This window comes from Chrysemys picta, chromosome 22 (assembly GCF_011386835.1).
Source record: "Chrysemys picta bellii isolate R12L10 chromosome 22, ASM1138683v2, whole genome shotgun sequence".
Taxonomy (NCBI): domain Eukaryota; kingdom Metazoa; phylum Chordata; order Testudines; family Emydidae; genus Chrysemys; species Chrysemys picta.
The window spans coordinates 12497828-12510975 of NC_088812.1; the positions used below are offsets into that span (position 1 = coordinate 12497828).

General features: G+C 60.1%; 1 protein-coding gene across 2 annotated transcripts; it reads right to left on the reverse strand.

Moving 5' to 3' along the window:
- Positions 1-123: 123 nt before the first annotated feature.
- DNAJC14 (DnaJ heat shock protein family (Hsp40) member C14) lies at positions 124-12346 on the reverse strand. Of its 2 annotated transcripts, none has more exons than XM_065575860.1 (8): positions 12201-12346; positions 11277-11472; positions 9178-10908; positions 7755-7861; positions 6468-6587; positions 5951-6111; positions 5520-5622; positions 124-4640 (listed from the first exon to the last, which is right to left on the reverse strand). In XM_065575860.1, the coding sequence occupies exons 3-8, from the start codon at positions 10825-10827 to the stop codon at positions 4412-4414; spliced, it is 2370 nt and encodes a 789-aa protein (XP_065431932.1). In that variant the 5' UTR covers positions 10828-10908; positions 11277-11472; positions 12201-12346; the 3' UTR covers positions 124-4411. The 2 variants fall into 2 exon arrangements, with proteins under 2 accessions (XP_065431932.1, XP_065431931.1); XM_065575859.1 differs by having other exon boundaries at positions 11068-11472.
- Between the last annotated feature and the right edge of the window lie 802 nt (positions 12347-13148).

Genomic DNA, 13148 nt, shown 5'->3' on the forward strand with positions numbered 1-13148 from the left:
AGGGGGTTCTAGGCTTAGAGGAATCAGCCAGGGGTGACGGTAAAGAACAGAAGATATTCACTCAGAGGAGAGGATGTGGAGTAGATCCCACAACCCACTGCTCGTTCCACAGAAGAGAGAGGCTTCTTCAAATCATATTTTAATTTAACAAAAGTGATAAGAAAGAATTACACAATCATCTTAAAAACCTCCGTGCTCCGCCCTCAAGACAAAGGAGATGAACCGTGCCTACGCCCGACATCAAACACTCACATGGCAATACAGGTCAGGCAGAGTGATTGATTGTCCAAGACTTATTTTTTTTGCACAACGTATTTAAGCATCTTAAGGCAGCTCTGCCCCGCAGCAGCCCAAGCAGATGCGCTTCCAGCCGATCCACTTCCCCAACCCTCCAGTAGCGCCGAGAAGCTGCAGAGGCACCCGGACAGGTGCTCGGAGGCAGGGGAGAGCGGGAACATGCCTGTAACTCGGTTTCTGGCTCCCCCGCTGTGAACGGAGTTAGGCAGCCCTGGGAGCAGAGCCGCAGAGGCCACGCAAGCTCAGGGGAGAAAAGAACAGAGCAAGCTGGCAGGTGAGACCAGGGAGGGGGCCTGGGGCGTGGCTGCTCTCCTGGGCATGCTCGGCTCAAAGCCGGTGAGCCTGTGGCTTTCAGTGTACAGGGAGGCCCCAGCGAAAGAGAGGCTCTGGCATCTGCCAAAGGCAAGCGCTGCTGTACTTGCTCATGATGAAAAGACAAGCGAAGGAGGCCGGCAGCCCAGCAGTAGACAGACTCCCCCTTAAACATGGAGGGGTAAAGAGCAGCAAGGTGGCTGTGGCAGCTGCCCAAGAGGAGCCAACAAGAAGCCACGAGCATACAGACCAAGAGGACATCACCATTCTGGAGCTGCCTCATTTCCTGCCCCATGTGATGGCAGCTAGAACATTACTGGAGGAGTTGTGCCCTCCTGGTATATTTCCAATGCCCCTTAATGCACATTTTGGGGTCAGCGAGGCACTACCAGCCAAGGTGTCCTTTGCAGCTGAGAACTAGAGAGAGCAAATCCCCAGCAGCCCTGGTTCTCCACGTGTGAGAGCTCAAGGTGGAGCTCCATTGGGAAGAGCTTCCAGGTGAGGAGAGATTAAAAACGACCGGGACAGCTCAGCTTGGAAAAGAGATGGGGGGAGGGGGGAATATGACAGGTTGATAAAGTCATGAATGGTGTGAAGAAAGTAAGTGTTATTTACCCTTTCTCATAACAAACCAACCAAGCATCACCTAATGAAATTAATAGGCAGCAAGTTTAAAACCAACAATGGATCCCACAATGCACAGTCAACTTGTGGAACTCCTTGCCAGGGGATGTGGTGAAGGCCAAAACTATAACTGGGTTCAAAAAAAGAATTAGTTAAGTTCACAGGGGAGAGGTCCATCAATGGCTGTTAGCCAAGATGGGCAGAAACACAGCCCCATGCTCTGGGTGTCCTTAAACCTCTGACTGCCAGATGCTGAAATTGGAAGACAGGCTGGATCTCTCAATGATTGCCCTGTTCTGTTCACTTCCTCAGAAGCACTTGACACCTGCCACGATCTGAAGCCAGGACACTGGGCTAGCGGGACCATTGGTCTGACCCAGTATGGCCGTTCTTATGATTAGAACAGCCGTTCACTTGGATGCACGGCTTTACATTGTCCATTCATCCATTATGCACCAGTGACTGGGATTGGCCTCGTGTTAAAACACTGCTTCCTCCTCCCACCAACTTCAACCCTAGCGCTAACGGCTGCCTGCTCAGCTCAAGGTAAACTGAGCCCAGGAGCGAGGGGATAGGGTGCCAGATGTGGGCCGCCTCTCGCAGACCAGGTAAAGCCCTGGCAGAAACAGTCCAAGCTGCCCCCCTCCCCCCCCCGCCTCAGAGGGAGCACAGCTTGCACCTCCTCAGGGGTCCGGTCAGACCCTGCGGTGCTGCATACAATCCTGCTGCCCTCTCAGAGGGCCCCACATTTGCACCCACTGTAGCTGGAATTTTTAGGGACATGGATGCACGTCTGCAAGGAACCAGCTAAAGACCCTTGATTCATTTCACATAAGGCCCCCCCACTAGCCATCTGATGCGGAGACTCACTCCCAGCTCAGCTGCCCTTAGAACCAGGTAGCCAGAGGCAAAGAGCTCTACAGCCCTGCTCCCCGCAGGGTTCAGTCCTGCTGCCCACAGTTCACGCTGGGAAGAGGAATCCGGGTTTGCAGGTAAGTGACACCTGGGGGAGAAACAGGCTGACGAGAAGCCAGCTAAGCGGTTCCCGTCACACCCTTCACCGAAGGAACAGAGGCTCACGTAACAAAGCTAGAGGAAGGCTGAGCTGGGAGGGTTGGTTTTAAAGCGCTTTGTCTGGTCATTAGAAGGAAGGTGATGAGGAAATACCTGACCTCACCCCTCCTGTCCAGGGCAGCCAGGCCAGGCCTTAGTTCACAGACAAAGGCAGCACCAACGAAGATTCAGGGTGTCCTGAGGTACTTCTTCCACTAGCCCAAAATCCAGCTTTAGCGGGGGCCAGGCCTCCTGCTAGTGATGTCCCCCTTTTTCACACCTGCACAGTGGGGTCTGGACACAAGGTGGGTGTGAAGAGAACTCATGTAATCCTACTGGGGTTTATTTTGCAGGGGCATAGGGAATTGTTCAATATACACTCACCCGTTTAATCCTAAAGCAGAGCTTTCTGCTCACACCCACACAATTGTTTGTGTAGGCCCTACCCTAAATCCACTTCGTTTTGGAAATTCAGCAGTGGAATGCCAAAAACAACCTGACAAGTAAAATGAGTTACTTCCTGGCACAACTTAAAAATCAGCTTTACTGCACCTGGGGTCAAAGTATTTCAGCGGCAGCGCTCTGAGCTGGGTGCGTGTTAGCGACCGGCAGAGCAAACCTACGGAGGTTACAGAAAGTGCCAACAGAAAGCTGAGGTGTAATGCACGGAATTGAGTGACGCTGCCCTGGGAAGGGGGGGAAGCACTCCCCCATCTGCTCTCAGGGACTGAGCTCTCTGTATCGCAAGGGGTATGCACATAAGAGAGATATGTACAAAGAGGAACCAGCTGTTAAAACCCAAGACCAATCCTTCAGGGAGAGGCTGGACAGTTACAGACCCGTCTAACTGCCAGGAGTTGACAGGGCCCAGCGGAAGCAGACCAGGTTGGGGCTGGGCTTACAAACTTGACCTTGCTCCTTTGGAAAGTCTGGTCCCCGTGTGTGCGAGCGGCTGGCACCGGCCAGCATCCCTGTGAATAGTAAATTCAATATGGGCTGCACAGCTCAGGAGACTTGTGAAGACAACATCTCACACCTGAGCTCCCAGAGAAACCTGCTGAGGAACCGCTGTCCTGCATCTCAGGCCTGTGGCAGAGCCCAGCTGGCAGGAAAGCTACCCACGGCTGGGAATCAGGGCCGAGGGGAAATCAGCAACAAAAATCAGATGGGGTGGGGGAAATAAGCATGAAGCTAGGGGCCAGCCTGTGCTACCAGCACAGTGGGAAGGGAGCACCCGCCCCTGCCTCATTTCATCTCTGGGGAAAAAGGCTTCCCCACCCGCTCCACTGAGAGCGCAGACAGATGCACTGGCTACAGCAGCAGGTATGGAGAACGCTCCGCAAGAGTTAGACAAGGGACTCAGTCTGGGCTCCCAGGGCCAAGGCCAGGCTGCTCCCTGGAAGCATTCTCCAGGCAGCTGTGAGCTGGGCAAGCTGCCCTCCAGCACCGGGGGGGTTAACGCTGGGCCTGGCTCTTCTAGGGTGAGGAGTCGGGGGACGGGCGGGGTCAATCCGATCTGCTGCAGAAGCTTTAGGAGGCCAAATCGCAACTCAGTTCTACGGGATGCGGCTCAGTCGCTGTGTCTGAGGGATTACAGCTCCCCCAGCTCTCGCAGGGCTGCGAGACACAGACTTCAATGGGAGCTGCCCATGAGAAGGGGAGGCAGGGGGATGGAAGGGACATGGCTGCCTCCCAATGGATCCCAGGTGTGGCCTTCATGGAAATGAAACATCCCCTGATTTTTAAAGTAACCCTGAAGAGATTCCATGGCTCTGTCCAGCTTCCCCCACCCCAGCAGAGACCCTTCCCCATACACTGGGCTGGTGTCTCCAGGGATCCTGCAGGGCACCCCCCGCTGGAGTTCTTTGGTATCACTGGGGCTGGTTCTTTACGCTAGAAGTTAACGGCGTCAGCCGGAAATTCCCCGAACGCCTGGTTGCTTTTAAATATCTAAAGAAAAAAAAATAGATTCTTCTTCTTGTAAAGAGCCCTTTAGTGTCCGACCTAGCGCCTGGGACGCACCCAGCTGCCTGCTGGAACGTCCACCGGAGCTTCGTCTCCTGCCAGTGCTTGTGGCCTCCTGCCAGGCCAAGTTCAAAGCCGCCCCCACCGGCCACGCTGCTCCTCAGCGCTGGAAGGGACGGCGCACTTTCTTCCGCCTTTTCTGCTTCGAGTCCCCTTTTGGGGCTGCACTCTCTGTCTTCGGGGCTGGAGCAGAAGGAGCTGCTGCCCGAGGGGGTTGGGGTGGGCTGAAGAAGCCCCCATTGGGCATCTGCCCTGGGGTCCCCTGAAATACGCGGTTGAAGAAGTCCTGCAGGTCTGCAGCCGAGGTAGGGCTGCCTTCAGAGGCGGTTCTGGGGGAAACGAGAGACGGCCCTTACACATGCAGTTGGGTGTCGAGAGGCAGATCAGTGGGGTCTAGTGGTTAAAGCAGGGAGTCAGGATACCTAGGTTCTATGGCCAGCCAAGGGAGGTTTGCAAGGGCTAGTGGGTTAGAGCCAGGGGGTCGGCACTCAGGACTCCTGGGTTCTGTCCCCACCTCAGGGGTCTAAGTGGTTGGCAGGGGCTCCTGGGTTCTATTCCCAGCTCGGTCAGGGACTCTCAAGGCAGGCCACTCCCGGTCTCCTCGCCAGGGAGAGCAGCCACACAGCGAGGGCGAGGTGAGGCTAAGGGGCCCGATCCTGCCAGGGGCTCAGTGACCTGCCCTCCTGTTAACTTCAGAAGCATTGGATGGCACTTGGCAGGGGGCTCGGGGATCACTGCGCTCCCGTGACCATTCCACCCAGTGGGGGAGGCAGCTGGAACTCCAGGCAGCTAGAGACAGGACAGGTTGACAGCGACAGAGGACGGATCGCTGGCCGGCGTTAGTTTAAACACGTCTGTAAAGACGGGGGGGGGAGGGGTCCTCCAACAGCCACAGAAAGGGGGAGTTTTATCTGTGCAGAATAACCTGTCCTCAGTCCGCATGGTTTAAAGCCGCAGCGCAGTATTCTGCCACAAGGGGGCACTGTTCCAGGGCCCAGCACTAGCACAATTAGGAAAGTGGGGAGTTTTGCTGACCCCATCTAGGAGACATACTCAGCTCCCTTCGGGCCGCTGATGGGGGATGCCAGAGGTAACTCATGGCTAGCCACAGCTCCCCCAGAAGTGCTCAAGTCTGGGATTGGACCCATCCCCACCCCCTCAGACCAAGGCGAGAGCACGAAGGAACCAGAACTGCATCCAGTACCCACCTCTGGCGTCCACCCGAACCAGAGCTCCTCGCTCCAAACGATATGTGATACGGGACGCGGTGGGTGTCGGGCGAGATTCCAACCCGCTGGCAGCCGGCCCACTCTGCAGACAGACAGGCAGGACACACCATCAGCCGGCGGGAAGCAACCGCCGCCATCACCCCTCCCAGCCTCCGGAGCGCAGGAGTAATGACACGCTCAGGGAAAGCAGGAGGCAGCCGCACCCCCACCAAGGGCTGGCGTCCTCCTCTCCAGCTGGGCTAGGGATCCCGAGGGGGAGGCGTGCTAGGCCCTGACCCATCGGGAGCAGAGGAAGGTTTAAACACAGGTTAATCAGCCTGGGGTAACTGCTATTCATGGGGCTGGCAAACAACTGGGCAGTTTCACGGTCTAGTCAGGCAGCATGTCCTGGCCCCACAGACGCCCCCTACCTGTGATGTCATAGACTTTCCCGTCCATCAGGGCGAAGTAGGTGATTTTCAGCCCCAGCATGCTCGATTCGGCCCAGAAGTCTCCCTCCTCGGCAGGGTGCAGCTTGCCGCACTCCGCGCAGTAGCGAGCGCTGAGCGGATCTCGGTCCATCTCGAACCTCCTAGAGCAGCAGGGAGATTTTCAAACGCCGGCGCAGCGGGGCCAGCTTTGCCATGTCACGTCCCAGAGGGACGCGTCCTCCCTCCCACAGCTCCCCAAATTCCCAGAATGCTCTGGGCCAACCCGCACCAGAGAACACTTGTGCCGAAGGAAGAAGCGCAGCTAAGTGGGAAAGCCAGGACATGAGCCCACCAGCTGCAGGATCGTCTGGCTGATCCATTCCGGCCCCCAGGCAGGGCCAGGCCCGCTCCTGAGCCCCAGGCCCCATGGAGGGGTAACGCTCCGTGCCCCAGGAGGAGGCAGGGCACCAGGCCCGCAAGCAAGAGGTTAAAGCAGTCACCGAAGGCCAGCACCTACTTGTGCTTCCCCTGGCACTTGCTGCACATCATGGTGTTCATGGCCTCTTTCAGGTCTTCCCGCAGCTTGGTGAGGAACTCATTCATGGATTTGGTCAGCTCGCTCTCCGCCATCCGCTTGCTGCAATCACAACGGCACGGGGCTGAGTCACGCCCCAGGCAGGGAGCCCACAGGGGGGACTGGCACAGCACAGCCTCTGCACCCAGCACTCAGCCCACGCCCTTCCCTGCTGGGCTCAGCCCTCGTCGGTGGCAGGGCCGGCTTTGCACGAGGGTCTTGCTGCAGCCAGCGTGGGGGCACACATCCTTACCTCTTCCCCAGGCCATCGCTGGCCGAGACGTGGTGGCAGAAGCCCGGCACTAGATCAGCACTTGGGAGGCCGCCGGGCCAGGCAGCCAGGCCTGGATAGCCTCCGCTTTGTTCCATCAGCCCGGGTCTGACGCCGCACTGCACCACTCGCACCAGCCTGTGCGCCAAGGTGCTTCGAGCATGGTAAGCCCTCCTCCCATCCCCACCCATTTGCTCACGTCACCTGTGGCGGCTCCTCGCTAACCCAGGCAGTAAGCGCTCTAGGACAGGGACTGACTGTAGGACACATTTGTACAGCTCCTAGCACAACAGCGCCCACACCCTGACCTGGGCCACTGGGCCCGACCGTAACACTGATCACAGGTGAGAAGAGAAGAGCCGGAGGGATTTCACTTATAATCGGACGCCTGAAATTCCCACATGCCAGTTCTCTGACAGGGGACCGGAGTCTGTCTAAGAGCGACTTCTAAAGGGGATTTAAGTACAGGAGGTTTCTCGGTTAAACCCCCTTGTGCTCTGCCTTTGCTCTCATAACCAACAGCTCATCAAAAGCCCTTAGTGCCTCGCTCAGAAATTCCTGGCTGTGTCCTCCCAGCAGAGCACAGGAGGTTCACCCACCCTCGGGCCTGAAAGCAATGTCTCGCAGTGGCGAGTACTGGAAGAGGACCGGTCCCACTCAAGACACCCGTCTGAAGGCGCCATCCTTGCTCCCCCAGTCAGCTGGGGAAGCAGAAGTCCCAGGGCAGGCCTGAAGCCAGAGCACCGACTTTGGTGGGCAGCTCAGATCGGCAAGTCACGGTGGGACTGATTAGCACAGCCCAAGATCCCAGCCCACTTTCCTCCCTGTCGCCCGTCCCTCGAGCACACAGAGGTGGGACGGAGGAGGCCATGTTCTCTAACCCGCCACCAGCGACCACAGGCGCCCCTCCATCCCTCGCCTGGCCTGCCTTGGGGGGCAGGAAGGGGCCCCCCACTCACATCTCGTACTCCTTCCTCTTCTCCGGGTTGCTCACGATGTCCCAGGCGGCTCGCAGCACCTTGAAGGCTTCCTCCGCCCGCGGATGCTTGTTCTTGTCAGGGTGAACCTGCAAAGCAAGACACTGAAACCTGAGAACACCTTCGGCGCGGACCTCGTCTGGGGCGAGGGGTCTGGCCGGGATAGAGCCCCCTCCAGGGGCAGGGCAGCACAGCCAGATGGGTCGGGGGGGTGGGGAGGAGAAGGAGGGGGTGCTACATGTCCTCAGACGAGGCCAACCAGTCCACTCTGGTCTGGCTGGGGCCAGGCTACTGAGCTGGGGAGCCTCAGCCGCTTCTGGGGTCCCGACCCCTGCCTGGCAGCTCCTCGCCTTCCTTCTCAGGCAGCAAAGGCAGGAGGGCTCCCCATCCCGGCCAGCACAAAACAGGGGGTGCCCAGCTGATGAGCTGGGGCAGAAGGGATGGCCAGCACCAAGGGGAGCCTCAAAGCCATCAAGCGCTCCCAGCGCGGCCCCCGCCGTGACTCCATGGTGCTCGCATGGCGACTCCAACTGGCCAAGCTGCGTCAGGACGGGCCGCCACCACCCCGAGGTGTCAGGGCTCGGAGAGCGCCCCAAGGTGCTGCTGCCCTGGCCTGCAGGGTGCAATCGCCAGGCTCCACCTGCCCCCCGACAGGTCCCCACGTCTCCCTAGAGCTCAGCTTGTTCTGCCAGTCCCTCCTCACCCCAGCCGGGACAGTCAGAGGACAGCTGATGGCGCTGAGTTGTTCCTCCGAACAAGGGGCACAGTGGAGGAGACAGAATTGCAAGAGGAGGCGGATCCCCTTGGGGCCGGGAAGCATGAGAAGGCTGCCCCGGGCCGTGACTCTTTAGAAGAGCCCAGGAAAACAGGAAGCACATGGGGCAAAACGTCAAGCAGAATTTTCACTTTATAAAGGACGTGGAAAGCCCAGCGTCCCCTGCTGAGATACCAGGCAGCACCGGGCACTAGAGTCAGTCAGCTGCTCGGCCCTGCAGCCCGTGCCAGTCTCAGCACAAGCTTAACTCGGGAGCTGCTGCTGGTGCCGCCAGTGATTAACACAGATCCCCACGCCACTGGTGAGGCCTTGCAGCGGACCCGCCAAAGCAAGAGATTCACAGGAAGGAATCTGGGTCTCACCACAGCTCTGAAACAGACACGTTACGTGGCCTTTGGACAAGTCACCCTAACTGTGTGGGTCTCAGTTTACTCATCTGTAATATGGGGGCAGGGGGGTAGGCATATTGAGCCTCGGTGGGGAGAGGCTAGAGAAGAGTGACTCACTCTCCCCCCATAAGAGGGCAATGCAGCTCAAATGGAGTTCCTGCCTCATGCCCCCCAGGTGCTCGGGTGCCATGGGGCTGGGTGCGATGTCCGTCCGTCCCCCGCCACACCAGGGCACACTCACCAGCACAGCCAGCTGCCGATAGGCCTTCTTCAGCTCCGTGTCTGAAGCAGTCACCTCCAGCCCCAGTACCTGAAAGGGGTTCAGCTCCTCCTCAGGCACGTCGGCCAGGGCCAGCAGCCGCGCCACCTCCTGGCTGGGCTGATAGCGCCCCCCTGGGCCGGGATCAGGGCCAGCCACAGCCTCTCCCAGCCCATCGGTCCTTAGCCCTTTGGCTGCCCCTAGCAGCCCTCTCCACTTCTGCAGCACGTGCGCCACGTACTTGCAAGTCCTGGTTTCGGTGACGAGAGCCCACGTTCTGCGGAGGAGGGGCGCGTCCAGGAGCGAGAGGAGCCGGGCCACGCTGCTGGTTCTGCCCAGCTTAGCTGCCCCAGCAAGGAGCAGGGACTTGGAGACTCGCCAGCACAGCCGCAGGCTGCCCAGGAGAAGCATGAGCACCAGGAAGAGCAGGGCACCCAGCATCTTGAGCAGCCCCCACAGCCGGTTCCCCCCAGAGCCCAGCCACCGGGCCGCCTTCCCCGAGCTGCTCCTGGCCCGCTGGCTCCACGTCCTCATGCTGCCTTGGGCTGAGGCCAGGTCCCAGGCGTCGAGCTGACAGCAGGAGTAGAGGAGCCTCCCACCAGCTTCCACGTACTCGCCACACTCGTGGGTGATGACCAGCACCAGTTTGATGAGCTTCTTGAAACAGGAGACGCAGACCCAGGCCAGCTCTTCCAGCTGCCTGGGGACCTCCGCTTTTAGGTGGCGCCGCCGGTCCGCATGGCTCCTCTTCCTGGCCTGCTTGTGCTTCCCGCCAGCCGGCGCAGATCTACCCTCCCGCTTGGCATTCTCCTTCCCGTCCTCCTTGTCCTTCGTGCCAGAGCGGTGCCTCTGGCGTCTCCCATTCTTCCTGCCGCCGAGCACCCTGCCAGAGTCCGAAGGGTCCTCGCTGGCCTTGGACACTCCGTCATCTTCCTCGTCTTCCTCCTGGCCCTGCAGCGATGGGGCTGAATCAGGAGCAAAGGCTTCGTCCTCAGCTCCAGGGGACTCCGAAGCCCAGTGCTGGCAGGTGATGCTACACGAACAGTTCCCCTTTTCCAAATAAGTCCTGGAGAGATCCAAACTCTCCCCCCGACAACTACAGGAACGTTCGTAACTGGACAGACAGGAGCCAGGAGCACTGGACTCAGTAAAGTGCAAGCCATCCTCTTCGAGCAACCCCGCCGGTACTTGGTCGCAGCTTCCATTCCAACCAACACCCTCCCCTGCAGTGCAGGCAGGGCTCTGACCGCCGCCTTCTGGAAAGCCCTGATGGGGAGAACGGGCGGCCTCCTCCACCTTCCCTAGCCTCTCGGCTGCTGGCTCGGCTAGCAATGTCCCAGCAGCAGCTGGCCCATGAGCCTCCATGGGTTCCAAGCCTTCGGTGGCTCCGTGGAGTTGTTTCGGCCAGCACTGGCTCGGAGACGTACGCTCGGGGCCTTCAGGACTGCAGCATTCTTGGAAGAAGTGACAGCCGCTAGGCCCAGTGCTTCCCGGATCCCCAAAACTTGAGAACAAGGGTCCGTTATCCACACAAGGGCTGTCCCCTGGTGCACCCCTGCCCTCGGAGAGCTCGCCACTCCAGCAGCAGGAACTAGCCGGTTTGGCTTCACACATCCCTCCTCCTCCAGACATCTGCTTCTCCACTGCCTCACCCCCAAAGCCACCCTGGAGCAGCAAGGGTTAAGTTACAGCTGTCATTTTGTAGCCTTTATCCTGCAAATTAAAAAAAAATAAAATAAAAATCAAAGGCGTCAAAACCCGGCTCAAGGCCAAGATACGTAGCGTGAGGGCTCAAAGGCTAGCCCTGGCCGGGAATCGAGAGTGGTCTCCGAGGCTCATTCTCAAACCCACAGTCCAGGCGACTGGACCTACCTTCTGACGCACTGAGAGCGGAGCGGACTGGGGGCCCCTGGAAGGGAAGACAGAGCTTTCACCACCTCAACTCATTCGTAGACAGCAGCAACCACCCAATAGCTGTTTACGGAAGAGCCACTGAGATCGGCAGATGGTTGTAGTCTGGATCCCAGGTATTCAGCTCTCAAAACTCTACCCCCACAAGTGCCAGTGAACTCCCCTCTCACCCCACAGCAGTCGTGGGAAGCTGACGCTCGTGCTAGCCGTGGCCGTACAGAACTTCCTCGCACGCAGCTTTCACCAGCACTTGAAGAGAAATCCACTGGCCATCGCTTAAGTCACCAGGTTTCCTGCCCAGGCTCCAGGAATCCGAAGTGACCCTCTGGGAGGCTGTTCCTCGCCCGACAGGTGTCACTACAAAGCCTGTGGGGAGAACAGATAGTAAAGTGCCGTCACTTGACTGCGGATTAGGAAGAGCCCACGCGGCATGGCAGAGTCTCAGCGGGCCCCCGCTCTCCCCTGAAGCTCTAGCTCCTCGCTTGGATTTAACCCGGTCAACGGCCCTGAAATCCCGGCCCAGATCTGGACTATGGACTCACGTGCCTCTCACGTCTGCCACGGCCTCGTCCACTGGGGGGGCGGCAGCTCGGTCCCAGCCCGTTCCTAGCGAGCCGCTCGCCCCAGCATCGGGCTCCAGCCGCTTCCCCTGCCTCCTGCCTCAGTTTCCCGTGTCGCCAGCTGCCGCGAAAAGCCCTAAGCCCGGCCCCGCGCGGGGGGGGGAGGGCGGCGAAGAGGCAGGACGGAGCAGTGGTCAGAGCACTATCCTGGTTCCCAGGACCACGCGGGACCCGGCCCGGCCCCGCCCCGCTGCCGGGGGTCAGCCAGACCCAGCGCCCCCCCCCCGCCCCCGCCCCCGCCTCCGCCTCAGCACTGGGGGGGCATCGTCCCCCCACTTCTCCGACACGAGGCCTCCGGGACCCCCCCGCGCCCCCCACGTGCCCCTGGGCAGCGCCCGCGTCTGCCCCCCCCGGGCGGGAGCTGGGGGCCGCGACCCCCCCCCCGGGTACCGCCGTGAAACGGGGGCTCAGCCCGGGGGGGGCGGGGGCAGGCCCGGGGGGGGCCGCCCCCCAGGTGGGGGGAGGGGAACTCACCTGCTCCCGGTGCCCGGGGGGGGGGTTTCCTCCTCCTCCTCTTGCCCCCCCGGGTCCCCGTCTCTCGCCACTTCCGCCTTCCGCCCGCCGTGACCGCGGCAGCTTCCACTTCCGGGGCAGAGGGCGGGGCTGCCGAGCGTCTCGCCCGCCCTGCCCCTTAAAGGGCCAGCGCCCCAGAAACCCTCCGCCATGTGCTGAGCGCGTCAGGCCTCAGCCTGGGGGGCTGCGGCAGCGGGTTTGAACCCCAGCTTGGCCCCGGGCCCCATCCCCCCCCCAAGCCAGCCAGTCCCCCCCCCGGGACCGGATCACCCCAAGCCAGCCAGTCCCCCCCACCCCGACGCTGCATCCCCCTTGGCACTACCCAGCCCCCTCCCCAGCAGCCGCCGCAGAAAAAGAATCAAAAGAGACGGAGCCAGGACTTCTGGGATCTATTCCCGCTCTGCCCTGGCCGGCTGGGTGACCTTGGGCAGGTCACGACCCCACTCAGTGCCTCAGTTTCCCCATCTGTAAAATGGGGATAATAACTTTGGAACACACCACGAGACCCCCCTGGTGAGCAGAGCTCAGTGGGGCTAGTGTTACTGTTAGTGTTACACTCTGTGGGGCAGAGGCGATCTCCTTGCTCTGGGTCTGTGCCACACCTGGCACAAGGGGGCCCGGCTACCAGTGCCTGACCGGCGCGCCCACCACACAGATGGGACATAAAACAGCTGGCTGAGAAAAACGCTCCGCTCCCCAGGTGTTTCTGCTTGGAGATTCCCAGAGGAGAAGCATCAGCCCTTTCTCCAGCAGAGAGCAACGTGTCCCTTCGAACCCGCTCCAGCCTGCTGGCAGGGAGGCAGCACCCCCTGCTATTTCCGTTGGCTCAGGGTGGCCACCTTGATGCGAAGCAGATCTGTACCGGGGCGGGGGGGTGGCATTCCGAGCCTGGGCGCTGGGACTAGGAGT